The sequence below is a fragment of the Rhinatrema bivittatum genome, chromosome 2, assembly GCF_901001135.1.
Source record: "Rhinatrema bivittatum chromosome 2, aRhiBiv1.1, whole genome shotgun sequence".
Taxonomy (NCBI): domain Eukaryota; kingdom Metazoa; phylum Chordata; class Amphibia; order Gymnophiona; family Rhinatrematidae; genus Rhinatrema; species Rhinatrema bivittatum.
In genome coordinates this window covers 313,176,016-313,200,872 of record NC_042616.1, presented here as the reverse complement: position 1 = coordinate 313,200,872, position 24,857 = coordinate 313,176,016, and the positions used below count along the sequence as shown (strand labels likewise).

At 43.0% G+C, this 24,857-nt stretch overlaps 1 protein-coding gene across 12 annotated transcripts in view; it reads left to right on the top strand.

The window, feature by feature from the left end:
• The first annotated feature begins 9,714 nt into the window (after nt 1-9,714).
• Nucleotides 9,715-24,857, top strand: part of IKZF1 (IKAROS family zinc finger 1) — a 233,341-nt gene continuing 218,198 nt past the window's right edge. For 11 of the 12 annotated variants that reach the window (XM_029589750.1, XM_029589749.1, XM_029589747.1 and 8 more), the window contains exon 1: nt 9,715-9,887. In XM_029589750.1, the coding sequence (XP_029445610.1) occupies nt 9,731-9,887 (157 nt within the window). In that variant the 5' untranslated portion in view covers nt 9,715-9,730. The remainder of the gene's footprint in view (nt 9,888-24,857) is intronic. The other variant, XM_029589748.1, reaches the window with a different exon arrangement.

Below are 24,857 nucleotides of genomic sequence, written 5' to 3'. Positions count from 1 at the left end.
TTCTGCTACTGTAGAGAATCGTTTAACTACTGTTATAGGAGCACCTCCCTTAGATTTTCAGAATTTAACTACCTTTTTGGAATCCTTGGGGGTAGAGATAACTGATCAAGCTACCTTGTTAGTTTCTCTTATAGCTGAGCAGGATATTAGTAAGCTAATGTGGTGCTATTTTCGACACTTACATTCTTTATTTCATGGCTTTAAAATTCGTATGTTTCCTGATATATCTAAAGTTACCCAGGAGAGAAGAAAAGGGTTTCTAATTATGAGACAGGAGACTATTTCTTTAGGAGCTACTTTCCTTTTGAGGTACCCTTGCAAAAGTATTGTCAAGAAAGATAATGACTATTATATATTTTTTGCCCCAGAACAACTGAGAGCTTATTTAGATTCACATGCTACTTAAGAGCTGAACCATTTGGGATCCAAATTAATAATTAATATGTAGCTCTGTAATGTCAGGACAATGCTTTTTCTTTCTAAATATTTCCTACCATAGTATTCCTCATTTATAATGCCCCCTATTGCCATGCCATGTTGTAATAAGATTTGGTATAACCCATTGGATAACTTTATTTCCAAATTTTTGTTGTCGAAATATGTGATTTCATGTTGTTTATACATGTTTCCTATGTTTAAATACTTATATGTATTGGGAAAGTTATAAATAAAGAATTGAAAAAAAAAAAGTCCGCCTAGTGTTTGGACCACAGTTTTGGATTTAACAGGTCCTGGCTAAAGTTAATTGTGCTGGCACAGTCAGAAATGGACACCTTTATCTCTGAGTGCTTCTTACCTGTGGTCCACTATACTATCTAATTGAATGCAGAATTCAGGATAACCTCCCAGACCATTTGGTTACAACATGGGTGTATTTCAACAGTGTGGAATGTTATGTGAGGGGTTCAGCTGGTAAATAAAAAGCAGGCATGTGTTTGTGTTTGTGTTATGTTTGAGGGTGATAATTATTTGCAGGCCAGAGTGGGGGGTGTTAAAGGAGCTTTTATAGTGACACCTCCTCCTGCATGCCCCAGATATCTTCTGTATGACATTGGATTACGTATATCTTTTTGACTTATCTCAAATATCTCTTGAATATCCATTTTTATGACTGTTGCTATTTGGGAAAATCCAGATATTCCCAGGTATTTGCCTTTCAGAGCTCCAACACACTCAGGGTGAAGTGCGCCTTGGGCAGCTGCTGCCAGTTGTGGACCAGAATTATGAGTGTCTATGGAGATCACAACTCTTATATGGCTCTTGATGAAGAACTGTAAGTTTCTGATGAATCTTTATCTCTTTTTTTGTTTCTGAAAGACAGTTTGACATATTGTCTCCTGATATATATATATATATATATATATATATATATATATATATATATATATATATATATATATTCCTCTCCCCTCCAAAATATTTTAGATGAGCATTAACCATGAGATTTTTGTCTTCCAGACACAAAATGGAAGAAAGCTTCAGCCATAAGAGATTTGCTAATGGAAAAGGCATATTGCACTGCACTGTGCTGTACTGGGAATGCCTTTTATGCATTCGACAGCCTGTGAAGCATGTGGCTTCCCTGTGCACATGGGAAAGGTGTAATTCTTGTTACCAAACTTACAACAGTACATTGATGATGCTACACTTTTTAAAGGCTTATTCCATTTTGTGGCAGAATACTTTAGAAAGAAAGCCCCCAGGGGCCTATAAACCCCTCAGCCGAACCATCCACCACCCCATCCTTAAATCGCTGCTGAATTGTTTGTCCTATGTCCTGGTAGATCTGTTAAGCTAAGGCGCTGGATCCTTGTTTCATCTGCTCTTTTGTTGTGTGAAACCTTACGCATGCTCTGTTCTGTTTTACTGGGCTTTGGATGGTCAGAGGATGGACGGGAAGCAGGTGGCCCAATGCATTCCACAAATCCGCACCAGGTTTGGCTCCCTGACCAGGGGCATGGGGCAGGGGATGTCTTATCTCATGTAAAGTTAATAGGAAGTCTGAGTCCAGAACATAGGTGTGGCAATGCTGGGTGCAGAAAGGCAGGAACATATGTTTATTTATTTATTTATAAGCATCGATATTTCGCCGCTTCCTAAATTAATCACAAAGCAGATTACAATCCAAATTAAGGGAGATGTGCAGTCACAGTAGCATTATAATTTACATTGAACACAGGGACAGTAATGTTCAAATGGGAGCACGGGTGTACGTATATGTGTGTTGTGCGTTGCTGCACACCCAGACACGCGGCCAATTTATAACATGCATGAGTATGCTATAAAACAGCCCTGGCGCATGTATGTCCGTGCCCAATTTTGCAAATGGGTGCTCAATCTGCTCACAGCCACATAAAGACAGGTTTGAGCTGCGTAAGTGGAGGAATTTTACAACTGGTGCACGTGCATGCCACGACCAGTTTCACCAGTTTGCCCACCAGTTTGCCCAGTGTACAACTAGATGCTCCAGACCCCTCTGGTTCATTAGCCTGCATCCTCCTCAGTTGATCCAGAACTTTCAAACATCTCAGAGATGCCTGGAAACTGTTTTTTCTTTAGACTTACACCTCTTCAACAGCAGAAGTAAAGTTACGTAGCACTAGACCTGTTCCAGCTCCCGGTTGCGGCAATCCCCGACCGTGCCCCCCCCCCCCCCCCCCCACCTGTTTTCCTGCTTCTCCTCGCCGTGGCTCAGCGCGGCACGCTCTGCCTTCCACGGCCCACCGCTTGGCTGTCAACGCCGTCCTCCTCTCTTCAGCGGGGCTCTCCCTAGGCGCGCGTGCGCGGGAGGCCCCGCCTCTTAAAGAAACAGGAGCGGGAGAATTAGTCCGGCCCCGGAAGATGACATCATCCTGTAGGGGTATTTAAACTTCTCTTGAGGATCTTATCAACGTCCACAGCAGTTCTACTATTGACTGCTGTTATACATAGCGGTTGCTATATTCGCCATAGCTAGATGGCGCTCTACATCTTCAATGTCTTCACGAACTATAAAATTCATAGCGGTTGCTATGTTCGCCATAGCTAGATGGCGCTCTACATCTTCAATGTCTTCACGGACTATAGAATTCATAACGGTTGCTATGTTCGCCATAGCTAGATGGCGCTCTATATCTTCAATGTCTTCACAGAATATAAAATTCATAGCGATTGCTATGCTTGCCATAGCTAGATGGCGCTCTACATCTTCACCGTCTTCACGGACTTTTACTTAGAGATATCTGCTACGATTGTTTTACTCGAAAGTCGTGCTGAAGGACTACAGCACTGTTGATTCCGAAGAAGAAGATATCTCTAGCTACCAGCCTGTCTGATTGCTGGTGCTGCTATCAGTTCTGAAGAAGATATCTCTAGCTACCAGCCTGTTTGATTGCTGGCGCTGCCATCAGTTCTGAAGAAGATATCTCTAGCTACCAACTTTTACGATTGGTTCACTCGGAAGTCGTGCCCGAAGGCCAATGGCACTGTTGATTCTGAAGAAGAAGATGTCTCTAGCTACCAGCTTTTTACAATTGGTTCACTCGGAACTTGTGCCTGTAGGATTACGGCACTGTTGATTCTGAAGAAAATATCTCTAGCCACCAGCCTGTTTGTTTTGCTGGTATTGCACCATCTCTCTTCCAGCATTCTACGGAAGAGTTATCCAGAAGTGGGTTTTGGACATACATCAACTTGCCACTTCTGTTGAAGTTTAATTTACGTCCATAGCAGCTAAGATAATGCTGCTGAATTTCACTACTCATTCAGCATTGAAGAAATTCTTTGTGAAATGGGTTGGACGTACCCCAACTTCGATACTTTCGCTGAAGGTTCAGTGACGTCATAGCAGCCGAGTTATTGCTGCTGAATTCAACACTACTTCCAGCTATATTACTGAAGAAGTTACCCTAAGAAGTGGGTTTGGATGTACCCCAACTTCGCCACTTTTGCTGTAGGTTCAGTGATGTCATAGCAGCCGAGTTATTGCTGCTGAATTCAACACCTCATCCAGTTATTTTACTGAAGAAGTTAATTTAGAAGTGGTTGGACGTACCCCAACTTCGCCACTTTCACCGAAGGTTCAGTGACGCTATAGCAGCTAAGCTATTGCTGCCGAATTTATCACCACATCCAGCTACATCTACTAGAGAGTTACCTTTAGAAGTGGGTTGGAAGTATCCTAACATTGTCACTTCCTTGAAGTCTCAGTGGCATCTATAGTAGCTACCCATTGCTGCTGATACATCTTAAGTGGATTTTGGACATTCTTCAACATCACCACTTCCAATGAATTCCTCAGTGAAGTCCACAGCAGCTCTACCCATTGCTGCTGATATCATCAATAACACTCTGCAAGATTCTTCCAAATCTCAATATCCATCTATCATCATTGTAGAAGACAAAGTTGAACTCAAGATTAAAGAGATTCTGGATGTTCGTAACAGAGGCAAGAATTTTGATTACCTTCTGTTTGGGAAGGCTTCGGCCCCGATTTGATTATTTGGGAGCCTCACACCAATATCTTGGATAAAGAGATGCTTCATCAGTTCCACCTCGCGCATCCTTGAAACCTAAGTCTGGTACCCGAAGAGGAGGGTACCAGACTTAGGTTTGGGGGTACCAGACTTTGAAGGGGGGTACTGTTGCGCTCGTGGCTGCTCTTCGCCCTCGCTCCACCCTCTCTACCTCTGTGGCGACTCCCTCCGGGTCTGATGGACGGCTTGCTGCTGCGGCGTCTCCATGCCACTTCTCCCCGGCGTCCCGGACCGGCTCATTGCTGCGGATCCGCCATGTTCCTGATGACGTAAGGTGCACGCGTGCACTCCGAAGTATGTACCAGCAAGGGCGCAAACCTCAGGGATGTCATCCGCTTCCAACATAAAAGGTCTTCACTTGCGCTTACGATTTGAGTTAGCAAGGATTGATTGCGGGGATTCATCTGGACCCGCTTCTCTCTAAGCTACTCTGCTTCCTCGGACTTACCAGGGGTACCTGCTCCTTGGGGGCCTCGCTCTCTTTTCTTGATTTCAGATTGCAGACAGGAACCAGTACTCGCTCCTCGAGGGTCTATGTTCCTAAACACTCTGAAGATTCTCTACTGTCTAGAAGCTATCGCAGGTACAGACATTGTGAGTTACTATTTCAGATTACAGATAGGAACCGGTACTCACTCCTCAAGGGCCCATGTTCCTAAACACTCTGAAGATTCTCTACTGTCTAGAAGCTATTGCAGGTACAGACATTTGTGAGTTACTATTTCAGATTGCATATAGGAGCTGGTACTCGCCTCGAGGGCTCATGTTCTTGAATACACTGAAGATTCTCTACTGCCTGGAAGCCATTACAGATACAGACAATTGTGAGTTACCATCGCTCTCTCAGAGCTTTCCCTGGAACCAGGTACTCACTCCTCGAGGGCCTAACTCCTTCCAGCTACTGAGCCTCTTTAAGAATCTATGTGAGTGTGTCATCTACTACTGGCTCTGTGTACAACATAACCTGTCTATTCACTATTTATAGTCTCTCTACAGCTCAGCAATCCTGGGATTGCAGTTCCAGTATCTGAGGGACTTCAGCCCTGCCGGGCACATCAGCTCACTACTGCCACCTCTGGTGGTTCTACGAACCTGTCTAATAAAAGAACTATCTGTGTCTGTCTCCATACCCAAGCCTAGCCAGTGGTTCATCTCAGGATATCCTCCTGGGGGCGCTGTCATCTGCCATCGGCTCAAGGATTCACCTATTTACATTAAAGTGCTCACTTCTCCCACTTCAGGAGCTGAGCACAACAGACTGTTAACTCTCATCTGCTTGCTCCTCTCATCGGCATAGCAGATCCTAACAGATTGCTAACTCCTCCCCTCTGGAGGAGCATATTATAACAGATTGCTAGCTCCTTCCCTCTGGAGGAGCAGATCGTAACATGTAACTATAGCATGGGTTAATTTTCCCTATATACATCACCGTGCACTTATCCACATTAAATTTCATCTGCCATTTCGATGCCCAATTTTCTAGTCTCACAAGGTCTTCCTGCAATTTATCACAATCTGCTTGTGATGTAACTACTCTGAACAATTTTGTATCATCTGCAAATTTGATTACCTCACTCGTCGTATTTCTTTCCAGATTATTTATAAATATATTGAAAAGTAAGGGTCCCAATACAGATCCCTGAGGCACGCCACTGCCCACACCCTTCCACTGAGAAAATTGTCCATTTAATCCTACTCTCGGTTTCCTGTCTTTTAGCCAGTTTGTAATCCACGAAAGGACATTGCCACCTATCCCATGACTTTTTACTTTTCCTAGAAGCCTCTCATGAGGAACTTTGTCAAACACCTTCAGAAAATCCAAGTACACTACATCTACTGGTTCACCTTTATCCACATGTTTATTAACTCCTTCAAAAAAGTGAAGCAGATTTGTGAGGCAAGACTTGCCTTGGGTAAAGCCATGCTGACTTTATTCCATTAAACCATGTCTTTCTATATGTTCTGTGATTTTGATATTTAGAACACTTTCCACTATTTTTCCTGGCACTGAAGTCAGGCTAACCAGTATGTAATTTCCCCGATCGCCCCTGGAGCCTTTTTTAAATGTTGGGGTTACATTAGCTATCCTCCAGTTCTCAGGTACAATGGATGATTTTAATGATAGGATACAAATTTTTACTAATAGGTCTGAAATTTCATTTTTTAGTTCCTTCAGAACTCTGGGGTGTATACCATCCGGTCCAGGTGATTTACTACTCTTCAGTTTGTCAATCAGGCCTACCACATCTTCTAGGTTCACTGTGATTTGGTTCAGTCCATCTGAATCATTACCCATGAAAACCTCCAGTATGGATACCTCCCCAACATCCTCTTCAGTAAACACCGAAGCAAAGAAATCATTTAATCTTTCCGCGATGGCCTTATCTTCTCTAAGTACCCCTTTAACTCCTCGATCATCTAATGGTCCAACTGCATCCCTCACAGGCTTTCTGCTTAGGAAATATTTAAAAAAGATTTTACTGTGAGTTTTTGCCTCTACGGCCAAAGTCTTTTCAAATTCTCTTAGCCTGTCTTATCAATGTCTTACATTTAACTTGCCAACGCTTATGCATTATCCTATTTTCTTCTGTTGGATCCTTCTTCCAATTTTTGAATGAAGATCTTTTGGATAAAATAGCTTCTTTCACCGCCCCTTTTAACCATGCTGGTAATCTTTTTGCCTTCTTTCCACCTTTTTTTAATGTGTGGAATCCATCTGGACTGTGCTTCTAGGATGGTATTTTTTAACAATGACCACACCTCTTGCACACTTTTTACGTTTGTAGCTGCTCCTTTCAGTTTTTTTCTAACAATTTTTCTCATTTTATCAAAGTTTCCCTTTTGAAAGTTTAGCACAAGAACCGTAGATTTGCTTACTGTCCCCCTTCCAGTCATTAATTCAAATTTGATCATATTATGATCATTATTGTCAAGCGGCCCCACCACTGTTACCTCTCTCACCAAATCCTGTGCTCCACTGAGAATTAGATCTAAAATTGCTTCCTCTCTTGTCGGTTCCTGAACCAATTGCTCCATAAAAATGTCATTTATTCCATTCAGGAACTTTATATCTCTAGCATGTACTGATGATACATTTACCCAGTCAGTATTGGGGTAATTGAAAGACGCCGACAAGAGGAAAAGGCGCCATGGAGTGAGTAAGATTTAAGGACCGGAGTGAAATCTGAGGATTGAATATTATGTGGGCATAATCATTTAGACTTCTCAGAAGGTATCCCAGGAGAACCAAGTCGATAACAGTTCCTGAAGCAGCAGCCCTGCGAAACTTACGTTGGACTGGACTTGCACTGACAATTGGATCATCGAAGCGTGGTAGCACCACCAATGAAGGACTTGCTTTTGTTAAGTGACTAGATCTCCGAAGCGTGATAGCACTGTCAACGAATAAGGGAAGTACAGTTCCACATTTTTTACATAAAATTAAAAAAATATATATTTTCTTCAATAAAAAGAGACTTTTGACTAATTTGGACCGATGATTATAGATGACCCATAGCGGTTAAAATTCAGGCTAACTTGCTTGTATACCGTGGGTGTTATGATGGTCCTATTCTCAAATTTAAAGAGATTTTGCACATAGAAGTTAAAAAACCTTTTGCCTACAACGTATTTGTCAGAGATATTGTGTGGCTCGTTGTATATTGATACTAACTGAGTAACTGTTACTATTTTGTGGTAATTCAAATCTCCCATTATTACTGCACTACCAATTTGGTTAGCTTTCCTAATTTCTCTTAGCATTTCACTGTCAGTCTCACCATCTTGATCAGGTGGACGGTAGTATACCCCTATCACTATAGTCTTCCCCGACACACAAGGGATTTCTACCCATAAAGATTCAATTTTGCATTTAGTCTCATGCAGGATGTTTATCCTGTTGGACTCTATGCCATCCTGGACATAAAGCGCCACACCGCCTCCTGGGTGCTCCTCTCTGTCATTGCGATATAATTTGTACCCCGGTATAGCACTGTCCCATTGGTTTTCCTCCTTCCACTATGTCTCTGAGATGCCAATTAAGTCTATGTCATCATTCACTGCTATACATTCTAATTCTCCCATCTTACTTCTTAGACTTCTGGCATTAGCATACAAACATTTCAAAGTTTGTTTTTTGTTTGTATTTTCATTCTGCTTTTTAATTGATAGGGATAAGTTAGAATTGTTTAGCGCAGGTGAGTTTTTAGTTACAGGCACTTGGTAATATGGTAATAGTCCCATCTGATATCATTTTTTGCCTGCATCTGGTTGGGCCGGCTACCTAACCCCTGCCTTTCGGGTGAAATTGTTGTTGGCCCCGAGGAGCCCTTTTTACTCTATGAAGATCATGCTGAAATGCCAAACACATTCCAGGTTGAAAGAAGGACCCTGCCATTTACTGTCGCTCCTATTAGTCATAGGCAGGAGCAATTCCATGGACTACCCCTCAAAAAATGTGTTCAAGGCCCCTTTTTTTTTTTTTCATCTAAAGGGTTTCCAGTACCAGTCAAAAGTCATCTGGCATCATCACCATAAAGGAAAGGTTTTTTATTTTATCACACTACATAATTATATCATATGACTTTTACTTCAGAGAGTGGTGAAAATGCACTTTATTTTGTAGCCTCCTGCAGTTTGATTCATGGGCTGTTAAACAGCTGTAAAGTCAAAGGAGTTGGCCCAGATTCACCTGCCGTTTTGAGGGACATTGCCATGAGGGAGAGGGAAAATGCCTCCATTGAAAGGCCATGGACTGGAAGAATTTTATTGTGGCACAAAGTAAGAAGATTAAAAATCATTTCTATCCATCTATCGACAGAATCTATAGATAAATCTAAAGACAGCTACAGATATATAGTTATCTCTCACTATTTATGAGTAGATAGCTATAGATACAGAGTGAAAGAGAGAGAGAGAGATTGTATTGGATTTTAATAGAATATATGAAATATCAGAATTGGAAGGTGTTCTTTCAAAACTCAGGAGGATGGATGGAAAGGACTAATACATATCTCGGTGAAGCTACAGCGGTCCACCTGCCGTCTTCGGGCAGGCGGCTGCTGGTGCTGTCTCTAGTGGGTGACACCGCTTGGGAGCCAGGGAGCCGCCCATGGAGCGTCCCGGCGCATAAGATTAGCGGGGGGGGGGGCTCTTCTAAGCATCCTGGGCGCTGAGTGACAGCTGCGGCGCTCCTGTGAGCCCGGGAGGCAGCAGAGATGCACTGGAATGAGGAAGTGGAGCGGAGAGGGGAGGCGGGACCCAGAGCCCAGCTCCAGCCCGGAGGAGCAGCAGGGCAGGCGGCGGCAGCGGCACATGGAGCAGCGGCGGCAGGGCAGTGGGAGAGCGCCGTGCAGCCAGCCCCGGGGAGAGCAGGTACTGAGACCTCGTCCGGACGCCACGCACGCACATACAGAGCCGCAGACTCTCTCTCTCTCTCTCACACACACACACACACGTGTGCGCTCCTCGCAGGCAGTGGGGCACCTGTGCCAGCCGGGGAAAGTTGGCTGGGTTGGGGGATCAAAGATTCCCCCGGGGGGGAAGAAACTGGAAGTGGCAAAGTGTCAGGGACCCGGAAAACTATACGATCTGTCCTGAACGTTTAATGTTGAAGACAGTGGAATAAGTCATAAATTGATGCACTGAATGATATGATCAGTCAGTAGAAGAAAAAGAGTGCAATAAATTGAGGGAAAAACAGTCTGGTAGAATGTAAGAAATAGGGAACCAGCAAGGAGAGCTGAGCAATTTAAGGAAGTCGTTGTGAAAGAAAACTGGAAATATTGCAAAGGCTTAGCAAACTTGTTTCTGCTATTACACTCCACTGTCTTGCAGCTGTCGAGAACAGCCTGCTGACTGGGAAATAAGGACTTGCAAAAGCTCCGGATAATTAAAAAAAAAAAAAAAAAAAAGCAGCAAACTTTTTCAGTTATGTCCCTAAAGTTCAACTTAGAGGTGGGTAAAGCAGTTTCTCGCTTTAAAGTAGCTCCGCTGTGTTCTTCATCTTCTTGAATTCATGAAGGAAGAGATTTAATTTGAGGATTTTTTTTAAATCCTAGTAAAAGATCAAGGGTAAAAATATATGGGTGATGATGAAATACAGCAGAAAATACATGTTAAAGGGGGGGAAGTGGGGGGGACAGCAGCAGCAGCAGCCAGGCTTCCTCCTTCCCAGAAGTTGTGATCACAGGGCTGAGAGCAGCAGGTGCTGCTGGGCTCTTCCCTGCGAAACTTCTGTCAGTTGGAACATTTGCACTCTCAGGGGCAGACCACGAATGGGCCGTTTCCGCGAAATGTTTTCTTTCGGGTTTCATCTCTCCTTTTTTTTTTTTTTTAATCTCCTTTTCAAGTAGCAGGTCCCTGGCGAGATGTCACGTTTTGCGCTTTCAGGGGGAATGACTAGTCTGAGGAATTGTGCTTTTTTTTTTTTTTTCTTTCTTCAGTAATTTTTGCCTTGCTGAGCGGTTACTGAGTTCTTGGTTTCAGAAGCCACCCCCCCCCCCCCCCCCTGTCTCCCTCACCTCTCTATGTGAGAAAGAGGCTGCTGACCTCAAGCACTTTTTGCAGAAGCCTACTCGGGTTTGCTGGCTTGGAAAACTGACTAATGCTGATAACAAACGCTATTCCTCTGCCTACTTTCAAGCCCCAGGCCCTGAAGCTGCTTTTTTTGTACAAGTGCTTTGCATGACTTGCATGGGTAACCCTGATCACTGCACAAACTTTGCAGAAGTTCTTTGGTGCTCACTGCATTTGTATGTGGGTGCTAATCAATTGTGCACAAATGTTTTTTGGGGTTGTTTTTTTTTTAGCATATGTAAGTTTGGATATTTTTTTGTCTTTCTGGCTACACATCATAAGGCCAGATTTTGAAAACATTTTTGAGGTTTAATCTTCCCAGTTTGGTCAGGATCCAAACTGTTTCATGCCCCTGGTGGGGCTGAGTGGCAAGGCCTTAATCCCTCCCTGCCTCTCACCCCAAGTTACATAGGTTTTCAAAGCCCACCTCAAGACTCAGGCCTTATGTTTGATCTTGGTCAAAAGACGTGGAACCAGAGTGACTAATTGTTTTCCCTATAGGCACAACGTGCTAGAAATCTTTTGGCATAGTTGGCCTGGATGGTATATAATAGACATCTTGGTTGGGATGATCCATTGGGAGCAATAGTCTTCCAACATCCCAGTCTTACGTATGTGAGGTGACAAGATGCAGGAGCACACAGACCTTTGCTTGTGAGACCCTATTTATTTATTTCCTTAACTCTTCCACTTAACTCATACTGTTTCTCTCTCTCCAGCCAACTTACCAACACACACACACACACATGCCCTTTCCAACACCTCAGAAAATGGTCACTGTCAGTTTTGTCTGAAAAAGCCTAGGAAAATTAATTTGGTTGGGCTTACTTCTGGGAGATGTGTTCCAGTAAAACAGAGAGGAGAATGGGGAGATTTACTGTCCACTAGGAGTTTTTCTTTTTGGAGTTGCTCGGTGTCTCAGTCAGACATGGATGGAGTTACCATAATAAACAGATGCACCATTTCGGCATAGTGGCACGCACATCATGTGAAGGTGAGGGCTATCTGAGAGTATTCACATTTTGACCCCACCCATTTTGCATTAGGAATGCTATATTAATGAGAGCATTACCCTGATGTGCCCTTTTTATTTGACTTTTCATCTATTAGGCTGATCACCTCCAAGTGCACAACAAAGTGGATGTTATTGTGAAGGATAAAGACGTTTTTAATAAAACATGCATGTTCCTGGACAAAAGCATATACATTTCTCATGTTTACTAAGTGTATGAGACATCATGCACACCAAGGAGAGGACTGGCTTTATTCTCTTAACATAATCAAATTCTCTCTTTAAGATCTCAGTGAAATCTGAATTTAAAAGCTAGGAAGTTTGACTTTTACACTGCTTGGTGTGCTTTTCTTTGCTTCTGTTTACTATGGACCATGATTAGTTGTAAGTGAAATTGAAGTAAAACCTTCATTAATATAAGGACTATTCAAAATAATTATTCCTTCGATTCTTTCAGAGTATGAGATCAATTTTAAGTTATATGGGTATTTTTTTGTAAAGGTATTGTGAAACAAAACAATTTGCTTTCAAAAATTGATGGAGCAGATGTAGCAATGATGAAATTGCAGATTAATTTCCATTCTCTGGTTCCATCTGTACTTTAATTAAACCAAAACTTTGGTTATTTGCTGTAAGCATATTTTTCCCAGGGTAATAGTTATGATCAAAACTACAAACATTATTTTTATAGTGAAAATAAGCAATTCCACTATCTATGTATATGTGTGTGCACGTATAAATTACTTTAAGTATATATCTCTCTGTGTATTTATATCTTTAGAACATCTCCTTGATTTTGCTAACGCTAGATGGAATATTATGCTTAATAGTTACAGAAAATATTGATACAGATTTGCATGATTGACGTTTTAGAATTCAGTTTGGTGACGGGAATTAAACACTATCGTACCTATTTTTTTTTTTTTGTAGACAAGCTCTACCCTGAGGTTTAATCTATGCTTTAAATACATTTGTTCAAGAGAGCAGAGAACTAGAAGCAAACATGCACAGCTCCAAGACTTTGGAAACCAGATGAATTTTGCTTTAATTAAAAAAAAAAACAAAACTGATACCAGTCACAGAAAGTTTCTTCAAAACTCCCATAGAAATCAATCCGTTCCTTTCCAAAGAATCAAAATGGGAGGGAGCTTCTGCCCCTTTTGTCAGCATCTTCATTTGTTAGCATCATAGTCGTCCTTAAATCTAGTGAAATAAAAGCATGTAGGAGAATTCTCAGATGCAGTCCTGGAGTGCATTTAAACATTACACACAGTCTCCAGTGTGGGGGCCAACGCAGAAAAAGCATAAAATGAAACAGTTCACCTGCAGGCACAAATTGCCCAAATATTTCAGGTGAAAATGCTCTGAAACGGCTCTTTCACTCTATGGGGTTTCTCCCTCGAAAATATACATTGCCCTGCATTTTAAATGGGGCCAACCGTTATCCGTTCAGTTGGCCTCTCCTCATAGCCCACTGTAGGTAAAGAGAATAATGATTAAAGCAAAGGACATCAGTTATACCAGGAGAAGGAGAAAATGGGACAGAGTACAGAACAGGCAGGCGCTTCTAAAATATTATTTGATTGTATTGAATGTTGCTGTCTTTCTGCTCCGTGTTCCATGCTTGGTGGACAAGGAGTGTTTCCTACCTACAATCTCTCTTATCACTTTGAGTGGACAGAGGGGGGGTCAAGGTTGGTAGTGGCTTTTCTAGCCTGGGGCCTTGCTCTGTTGGTTCATGGTGTGAAGCATATGCTGAGGGGCCGGCCCAGGCACTGATTAGTTTATTCAGCCTGTGAAGTCAGAAACTTCGCCATCAATATCAGCTAACAGGAAGTCCTGCCTTTTTTTTCTGCCTGGCCCTGTTCCCAACTGGCCGCGTACTTGGTACTCTACACGGAGGACGCATTCATTTGATTCATTTCATTTTGATTAGTGCACACTGAAATGAATTAGTGAACACTAAAATGAGAGAAAACCAAAATCACAAACAAAATGGGAAAATCCCCCCCAAAACGAGGAGAACATTTTTTGGCTGCACACCCCCAACCTCTCGGAAGTGTTGAAGTCAGGGCCTCTGTTACATCCCATTACTTCAGCTTGTTTTTGCTGCTGCCAAATAAACCAAAAGAAATTCTGAAACAGCTTGCACCATGTATCAGAAGTCACCTGTGTGCACTAGCCTGTCATAACCAGTGTACACTTTTCGTGTTTTGTCCTCTGCTTATAGTAGCCCAGGCTTTTGAAATTTCTCACTGGTACTGCTGCATTGTGTATTTGCCTACAATCTGTGAAGATGGTAGGAACTTCCTGTCACCATCAGCATATATTCTTATTTTTGGGAAATGTGAAAGCCTGGAAATATCTTACATTATAACGGCCTTGTACTCTTCTCAATTCTAAATGCTTTCTTCATGAAGCCTTTAAACTACATTCAATAAAAAAAAAATATTTGCTCCACAAGCACTGATAGTGCCCAAACATTTTTTTTTATTTTAGCTCTCAATTCTTTATTGAATCTCAAAGGTCATAACAAAAAAAAAAAGAACAAGTCTTACACAGCAACGTAGCTCAATACAGTTTCCACCTAATACCAAAGCCCTGTAGCAAATGCAAAAGGTATCAAAGCAGCCAGTGTTCTGGGTCCTTCATTACTATTTCGTATGGTAGACAAGGCAAACAGATTTTTTTTCACACTTTTTTTTAACAGTCATAAACCAATGATTTTATTGTGCTTCTTATTAAAGAATGCATTGTGGCATTTTGTGTTGAACGATGTCAATTTCCAGCCTTCTGCTATAAAAAGATATTCCGATGTGTTGCATGTAGCAGTGGTAATAAGGGGCAAACACCCCCCAAGTGTTAATGTCCTAAACATTAAAAAAAAAAAAAAAAGAGGATTTATCCCCTTACAGCAATAAACTGACTTCAGTGGCTAAATAGATGCATATAGGAGCACAGTCTATTTCCTTCAGGAATGGGCTGTTCTAGAATCGAGTGCAGAAATGATTCCAGCAGGTGACTTCTGCTTCAGACCCAAGGTTAATGGCAGAGTCAGGGGCAGTTTGGATAGAAGTTTGAGAATTTGTCCTGCAACACATGAGCGACACAGCGTTCACAGTGGCCAGGATGTTGTCCCTTTCAGGCTCCTTTTCTGTGGCAACGGTGGTGGTGATGGGGTGCTGTTAAGTCAATTCCATTTTCGCCTTCTCCTCTTCGGTAAACTGCAGAGTTCCTTCTTTTAATATTTATTTCCTGAGCTTTCTTTTTTTTGTTTTATTTTCTTTTTTGCTAAAAGCCATCAGCTGTTTGAAGCCAGTGCGAGCATTGCTATTTCACACAGACCTAGGCACATACAACGAAGACAGACAGACAGAAGCACCCATACATCTCTAAACAGCAAAAAAAGCAAGCAGCTTCTTTCTTAAGTGGCTGGTAACATGCTTGGGAATAGCTCGGCGCTTCCAGCTGTCCTTGTTGCAAGGCAAAGGTGTGGAGAGCTACTCTGTTCTGCAGTGCGACTTCCTCTTTTTCCCTAACCCAGCAGCATGCTTGCATTTTCCGGGCAAGTGAACTGGAAAGGGGGTCAGTTCCCCCCTTCTTCTTTTTCCACTTCCGCTGCTATTCTCCGGTGCCCACAGGCAAGGCTGACTGATTCAGTGTGAATCGAAATTTAGAGAGTCTGTTCTGTCCCCAGTTGAACAGATGCAAATTGCAGAGTAGGAGGGGGCTTTCTTTTTTGGTGACACCATACAGTACCCTCAACTAGCTCTTACAGATCGGGTTGGCTTGACTTAGAACAAATACTTCTGGTTTTTTTTTTTTCTTTTAGGCCTCAGTTCTGTCAAATTGCCAGATATCTGGAGATATTCAGCCTGTGGAAGGTATTTGGGGCAGCTCTTCCCTGCAGGGGATTTGCCCCCCGTGCAGAATTTCTTGTTCACCTCCAGATTTTGCAACATAGGGACGGTAACTTTCAAACCAGCGCGGGGGCACACATTGGCGCACGTACGTCGGCTCGCGCCCAGGGACAAGTCTGTTTTATAATATGTACGCGCATACGCACGCATGTTATAAAATAGCCTGGCCGGGCGCACACGTGCGCCAAATTTTAAGTGGATGCGCATGAGTGCGCACAAATGCCGCTTCTACTGCATAAATCGGAGGATTTTAAAAGGGGCGTGTGCCAAGGCTATTCCCTGTTTTACCAGTTTATCCCCAGTTCACCCAGTTAAAAGAGAGGTCATCCAAACCCCCCCAGATTTAATAGTCTTCTTCCCCTCCCCCCCCAAGTTAGCCCCGCCCTTAAAAACCGCAGATCTGCCTAGTTTTCTTTTTTTTTTTTTGTATTAATTCTTTATTTTCAGTTTTCATCATCTTTAGCCAAACAAAAATTTGACATTCATGTAATATTGAACAAATTTTTCAGATCAAGAAAATAAACTGAAACATTCAAACATAGGCAATCAGTTCAAATAAGACCTCTACAGGGGACTCTATATATTTGAAATTCAAAAATAGGCAATTACCAGTTAATTTCTATCTATCCGCTTTAATTTTCTCTCTCTTATAACACTTGGACTTTTTAAGAAGAAATAATTGAAGGAACTACTCTATTCTGTAAAAATCGCTCCAGCTGATCTGAATCATTCATTTTTTAACTTACACATCATCCACAGAAAAATAGAGTTACGCGGGGAGGGGACTTCGGCGCACTACGGATTGCGTAAGTATTTACGCGGACATCTCAGTTTCATGCCCCGAAATGCCATGCCCCGCCCAGACCATGCTCCACGCCCTGCTTCTTTCCGTGCATGCTGCGGGGGATAAGCGCATACTTTGGCAGCTCTTAAAAATCTGTTTGGCACGCATGAGCCCGACGTATTCGCCCATCCCCTAATGAATGCGCACGTCGGACTTTTAAAATTCACCTTCAAGGGAGGAGATGTAGGGAGGGAAGCTTTTCCCGATTCCTGGATGCATCTGGAGAGCTGATCCGTTTAATGGGCGCCATTGTTATACAAACTGGCTAGAAAAAAATCTTAACCCTGTGTTGAAAATGAAAAAGGATTGCAACTTGGATTGGTCGAGTTGCCAATGCCCCAGAGCAAAAGACATTCTAAAGTTAAGTGTCAGCTCCTTGGAAATGAAGTGGTCCACTTTCAATCTTGCTTATGTGGGTCTGCCTTGGACTAAATATGCAGCAAAGTGTGCACTGGCATTTAAAAAAAAAAAAAAGTAAGTCAAACACCGTCACTGCATGTGGCAAGTGCTGCAGCGAGATAGTAACGTGCTTACTGAATGCCTTCAGGGGCATCTCTATTGAACAAACTGTCTCTCTTCCTGATAGGTAGACAGCATACTAAAGCGTTACATAAAACTTTGAAAAATGGAAAGCAATTATAATTTGATTGCACGGCTATGTTTCTGGTACGGTACCTTCCACATCTCACGTGATAACCACCAGAGCAGAAGGTAAGCCCTGCTTTAATGGATGGGCAAGTACCTTACCACTGAATACCACAACTAGAAAACTCTCGGAAGCCAGGTTACCAGCGCAGTGAAACATTCGCACTCAGTGCCTAAAATTCAGCAAAGCGACAGCATATCACAAAAGCAAAAAAAAATTTACAAAAATTAATGTAAAACAAAAAAAGGATAAAAAAAGAACAAAATAAGAAAAAAAAAAGCCAAACAAAATAATACACAACATAGCACAACCAAAAAAAAGCAAGAAAATAGTAAGGAAAACATTTTCCCTGGGTTTTAAAAATGTTGGACTGGCACCTAAGTTTTCTAAATATATTTCCACCCCTGATGAATCCAATGAGCAGAGTTAACATTGGTGGAATTCTGAGCTTTAATCTCTAGATCTGCAGCAAGATAGCTGTCGATGTTCTGGGGATCGGTGAGCGGGAAAGTTACCTGGGTAATTGTACCCGGATATTCGGTAGAATTTAGCCAGGTAAGTCTGCAGCTGAATGTACTTGGATAACTTGACCTGGATAAAGCTATCCAGCTGTATTTAGGGCAGCCTTTTCTCTGGCCTGACCTACCTGGCTTAGTTTATCTGGCTAGCGCCGAATATCGGTGCTAGGTGGATACGTTTTAGCCATGCCTCTGGAATGCGGCCGCCCCCAGTAACTGAATCTTTATCTGGCTACATTTCAGCTGGCTATTGACTGATCTGGATAAAATTTTGCTGGTGAGAGGGGTAGGAATTTCAGATCTCTTAACGACTTCTTAGATGTTGTTTTAAAACGTCGCCTGAAACCTTTGCAAAGAAAAATCTCTTTTCTGGTTACGGGAATTGTTGCATCCTGTGCTGTAGTATGGCACAAGGAGTGGAGGAGTAACCTGATGGTTAGAGCAGCAGACTGAAGCCAGAGTTCAAAGCCTGCTGCTGCTCCTTGTGACCTTGAGCAAGTTACTTCACCCTCCGTGGCTTCAGCTACAAAGTTAGGGCCTGATTTGCTAAGGCCTTTCTCCCATTCTGAGTCTAGGGGAGAAATGCTTAGTAAACGAGGCCCTCAGATTGTGAGCCCTCTTGGGGACAGGCAAATACCAAATGTACCTTGCTCTGAACTAGCATCAGAAAAGTGAGCACTAAATTAATCTAAATAAATAATGGTAATACTGGTATTGACTGAATCACATGAGGGGCAATTTGCCCTCAGAGCAAGTGCAAGGTTTTTTGCTGCCCTGTGTGAACAATTACTGTGCTGCCTCCCCCCCCCCCCCCTAATTTATTCAGTCTCTGTCCCGGCCCATCAAATAAAGACCAGCTCCCTCCTGCAATCTATATTTTCAAAAACTGACGCGCTCCCACCCCCTCACCTCGGTCACAAACGCAGAACACAGACAGACCCTCACCAAATACAGAATGAAGAGATCAGAAAGTATAAACAGAAACGTGCTGAGAAGAACTGAACTGGAACCCACAACAAGCAGCCTCTATGTGCAGAAAAATAGAAACATTATCATTCTTCATAAAACATTCAATAATAAAAGCAAGAAATATAAAACATCAATCATTACAGTAAAATCAGATTTGTAAAAAGAATAAATATTTCAAACCAGTTAATGAATAAGAATATTCAAAATTTCCCAAACACCAATAAAATATTTCAAAACATCTGAAGAATAAAAAATCCAATAATTAAAAAAACGTTCTATTTCCCCACCAAAAAGATTAAATATTTCAAAAGAGCAGAAACATCAAATTGCACCCAGTAATTAAAACTAATAAAGATTTAACAGTCTCCTGCTCTCCATACCTGGGATCCTTTGATTTCCAGTCACCCCCATCGTGGATTGGGGAGGTAGAGCATACAAATTTGTATCTTCCCTCTCACACACACGCACAATAGCACATTCATTCTCTCACAAATTCTCTCATATACACAGGCTCCTTCTCCCTCACAGATACATTATGTATGTGTCTGTGTATGCTCGTAAGAGCTTATATATGACACATAAACTCTCACAGGCACACAAACATTCACAAACACACATAAGCACACAGACTCTCACCAGCACATTCACAGGCACATAGGCTCTCACACAGACACACGCACACACATAGGCTGTCATACAGACACAAACAAACACACACATAGGCTCTCCCACATAAACATATGTACTTACACAGACACATAGGCTGTCACACAGACACACAAATACACTCATAGGCTCTCACACAGACACATATATACATGCGTTCACAGACACACACAGGCTCTCACTCACACACACATACAAGCTCACACACATACATACAGGGCCTCCTATTGTCATCCAGCCGTGGTGGGATGGCCTCCACCATGGCCCCCGCGTGCCTCCCTTCGGGCTGTGGTGGGATGAACTTCTCCAAGGCCCACTGGCCTTCCTGCATAGGAGGGGGAGTGGAAGTTGTGCGCGGGTGTGCACGCTCGCAAATAAAAACACGGACCTCTCCTTCTTCAGCCGCTGGCAGGTTACGCTCCATCGGTGGCCCTGCAGCCTCTCCTGCTGCCGCCGGCCTGCCACCCCCCCCAGGGGTGCCACCCCGTGCGCTGAGCCTGTTTGCCCTGCATACACTGTAACTAATTTTCCAAGGGGAGTAGTGAATATGAGCTTGCTTAAAATATGTGCCTGCAAAGGGCGTATGTACTCTGTACCTGCTGCTTGTGCAGGGGGACCTTTTGGGGGTACAGTATCGTGTGGACATTTTGAAAATGGAGTGTACGGGTGCTTCTTTCCTCCTCTGATGTAAAGAACCCCTGGGAACATCTCTTTTGAATCTAGGTAAAAGTGCTTGTGCTATGAAAGCCTATTCATGCTTTTAGCCTTGCCCCTGACATCAGAGGTTCTCGGCCCAGTCCTCAGGACACACCCAGCCAGTCACGTTTTCAGGATATCCCTAATGAATATGTGTGAGAGAGATTTGCATCCAGTGGAGGCAGTACATGCAAATCTGTCTCATGCATATTCAGTGCAGATATCCTGAAAACCAGATTGGCTGTGGGCTACTCCACAACCGGCATGAAAAACACTGCTCTAAACGAATGGGACATGTTCAGGGGCAGATGGCTTCCAGGCTCTGTGGATACCAAAATGCTTGGGTTTTCAGGATATTCCTAATGAACATGCATGAGAGTGATTTGCATGCACTCTGCTTCGACTGTCTGCAGCTCTGCTTTATGCATGCATACATAAACCCCTCTTGGTTTTAGAGGCCCTAATCCAGATGTTACAGGGCCTTTCTCACCATCCTGGATCTCTAATCTTTTGTTCGTGCATTTAGACTTCTGACCCTGGGCGCCAAGGTTCCACCGGTAGGGAGGAGGATCTAAGCCTCCGGTGCCTACAATGCTGCGGTAGGGTGTCTCATCGACCACAAGGGTACTCACTTAGTTTCAGAGGCAGACTGTAGGAAACTATCAGCCCGAGGGATTTTTTCAAACCAGTCCACAGGTTACCTATCTAACTCCCTCATGTGCTTTCCTTGCAGCGCATGCTTAAAAAACTATTACTTTTTAACATTTTTATAGTGCTACGCAACATACATAGCGCTGTACAAACATACAGATAGACAGTTCCTTCTCAATAGAACTTACAATCTAATAAGACAAACGTACAGGACAGGAGACTTGGGGTATTTCAGAAAGCAAGACAGTGGTTAAAAAGAAAAGAATGTTAGTTAACAAGACTAAAGGCAGAGAATCATGCATAAGATTTAAAAGCGGTTTCAGAGAGGTGCGTCTTTAGATGGGATTTAAACATGGCAAGAGAGGGAACACCATTCCAAGCACACGGTGGAAAGCACAGAGTCGAGAATTGTCGGTAGAGGAGAAGGGCACAGATAGAAGTGACTTGTCCAATGAGCAAAATGCACAAGGGAGATAAGAGGTAGTGAGGTGCTGCAGAGTACAGGCATTTGTAGGTGAGAAAGAATAGCTTCAACTCTATGTGCGAGTGGATTGGGAGCTAATGCAGTGACTTCAGAAGAGGGGTTATGTGAGCATAGTGACTTTGCGAAAGATAAGTCATGCAGCTGAATTTAGGACAGATTGCAGTGAAGAGATGGCTTGCCAGGAGACTTTTGAGGAGCAGGTTGCAATAGTCTAACACATTGAAATCGTCGTTTGTGTGCTGCGGCAGTCTAAAAAGCAAACAGAATGTTGGGAATTATTAGAAAGGGAATGGTGAATAAAATGGAAAATGTCATAATGCCTCTGTATCGCTCCATGGTGAGACCGCACCTTGAATACTGTGTACATTTCTAGTCGCCGCATCTCAAAAAAGATATAATTGCGATGGAGAAGGTACAGAGAAGGGCTACCAAAATGATAAGGGGAATGTAACAGCTCCCCTATGAGGAAAGACTAAAGAGGTTAGGACTGTTTAGCTTGGAGAAGAGGTGGCTGAGGGGGGATATGATAGAGGTGTTTAAAATCATGAGAGGTCTAGAACGGGTTAATGTGAATCAGTTATTTACTCTTTCGGATAATAGAAAGACTAGGGGGCCCTCCATGAAGTTAGCATGTGGCACATTTTTCACTCAACGCACAATTAAACTCTGGAATTTGTTGCCAGAGTATGCGGTTAGTGCAGTTAGTGTAGCTGTGTTTAAAAAACGATTGGATAAGTTCTTGGAGAAGTCCATTACCTACTATTAATTAAGTTGACTTAGAAAATAGCCACTGCTATTACTAGCAACGGTAGCATGGAATAGACTTAGTTTTTGGATACTTGCCGGGTACTTATAGCCTAGATTGGCCTCTGTTGGGAACAGGATGCTGGGCTTGATGGACCCTTGGTCTGACCCAGCATGGCATGTTCTTATGTAAGAAAACACGGCAGACATTGGGAATATCTTATTTCCTGGGAAGGATTCGGTCCTGAGGAGAATAGTTTGGAGCCTGCATGTAACATCCTTGACAAGGACTTGATCCAACAATTCCACAGGTCACATCCTAGGAAGCCGAAACCCCCGGGGAGGGGCCCTAAGAAGGGGGGTTACTGATACGCCTGTCGGTCGCAGACGGCTGAGACCTCTCATGCTCACCTCTTTTTTTCCTGCACCGTTAAGTCTGGGCAGAATGGCGGTCTTTGCGAGTTCCCGCCTACCTCTCCGGCGTCCCCGAGACAGCGTGGACGCTGCCGACTGCCATCTTGGATCCGGAATCACTTTGGTGCGCGCATGCAAGGACCTCCTTTGTACATGTCATCACTGGAACCTTGGGGGCGTCCCCTCCCGATGATGTCAACCCGCTATTGTATTTAACCTGACTGACCCTTGCCTTCTACGAGTTAGCAAGGAGTTCTGTCTTGCTGAATCCTTTGAGGACTTCCAGTTCCTGACTTGGTCTTGGCATCTAACGCTCTGAGTACCCGCTCCTCAGGGGCTCCCCTGCGTTCCCAGCTATCTGCTCCTCGGAGGGCCTTCCTGCCCGACTGTGATAGAGGTCTTTAAGATCATGAGAGGTTGTGAACGAGTAGATGTGAAGCGGTTATTTACACTTTCGGATAATATTTATTTATTTATTTATTTATTGGAGACAGGAGGATGAAGGGGCAGCAATTGGATGTGTTTTATTGCTATGTTTTATGAAACATTTTTGTTATTTTTATGAGGCTGATCTGTAATTTTAGGCTTTTTAGTTATGTTTTAGTTTTATATTAAGTTGATTTTACTATTTTTGATGTATATTATTTACTGTTGTGAACCGTTAATATGGATCCCGAGTGACGATATACAAAATCCAATAAATAAATAAATAAATAAATTGATAGAAGGACTAGGGGGCATTCCATGAAGTTAGCAAGTAGCACATTTAAGACTAATCAGAGAAAATTCTTTTTCACTCAACGTACAATTAACCTCTGGAATTTGTTGCCAGAGGATGTGGTTAGTGCAGTTAGTATAGCTGGGTTTAAAAAAGGTTTGGATAAGATCTTGGAGGAGAAGTCCATTAACTGCTATTAATCAAGTTTACTTAGGAAATAGCCACTGCTATTAATTGCATCAGTAGCACGGGATCTTCATGGTGTTTGGGTAATTGCCAGGTTCTTGTGGCCTGGTTTGGCCTCTGTTGGAAACAGGATGCTGGGCTTGGTCTGACCCAGCATGGCAATTTCTTATGTTCTTATGAGATGAGACAGTGGATAAGTGTTCTGGTAGTGTGTTCAGAAAGGAAAGGATGGATTTTGGCAATGTTGTAAAGAAAGAAATGGCACAGTTTAGCAGAATTTTGGATATGCGAAGAGAAGGAGAAAGAGGTGTCAAAGAGGACTTGAAGGTTACGGGCTGATGGGACTGTGGTGATGATTGTATTATCCACAGATACAGAGACTGGAGGAAGAGGAGAAGTAGAGCCTGGAGAACTGGCAGAACTGAACCAAAATATCTCCAACATAAATTTCACATTTTACCTAAATAAGCAGAGCACACTCTAAACCAGGGATAAGCAAACTGAGCTGCAATCCTCCTTCATCCATTCAACTGGAGCCCCTCCCACCCTCCCCAAAGTTAGTTAAATCTCTCACAACCTGGTCTGGTGTTAACGTTTTTTGACGTGGTGCTAAAGTCTCTTGCCAACAAATCAGCTCTTGAATCAGCTGTCAATCATTGAGGCAATCCCACTGCCAGCCAGTGGCTCACATATACACACATTAACTCTAAACACACACACATATTCTGTTGTTGTGCTGCTGCTCATGTGCTCAGTCAGAGAGTGCCTTCTATCTCCGCATTGCCGCACTGTTATGTAAAGTTCTTGCTTGCTGCCAACCCTTCCCCAGCATGATGCAGGTTCCACTCTTTCCTATTCCCACTCTTCAGGAGACTCACTGCTGCCCCTCTCAGAGTTCAGCCCAGCCACCTCAAACAAAAGCCTCCCCCAACACTGCAGAGTCACTTCTTGCTGGCTCATTCCCTCCTTTTCTGTGACTATAGCTTGCCTTTACTTCTCTGGCCACTCGCCCCCTCACTTCATCACATTTCCGTCGACTATGTCTTGCACGGAATCTGCTGCTTTTGTAGTTTTCCAGCTCAGCTTTGCCAATCTGTTGTAGGGGAGGGGAGGTCAGAAGTGATCCATACTATTGGCTTTATCTGGGTCTTAAAAAAAAAATTAAGCCCTGATTGAGATAGCATGCATTACTGCTGGAGCTGAGACTGGAGAGAGCTACTGACCCAAAGCAGCATAGTTCCAGATGGAATGCTGCTTTCCCATAGAGCAGGTGCAGCCAGGGCAGTACAATGGTATTAG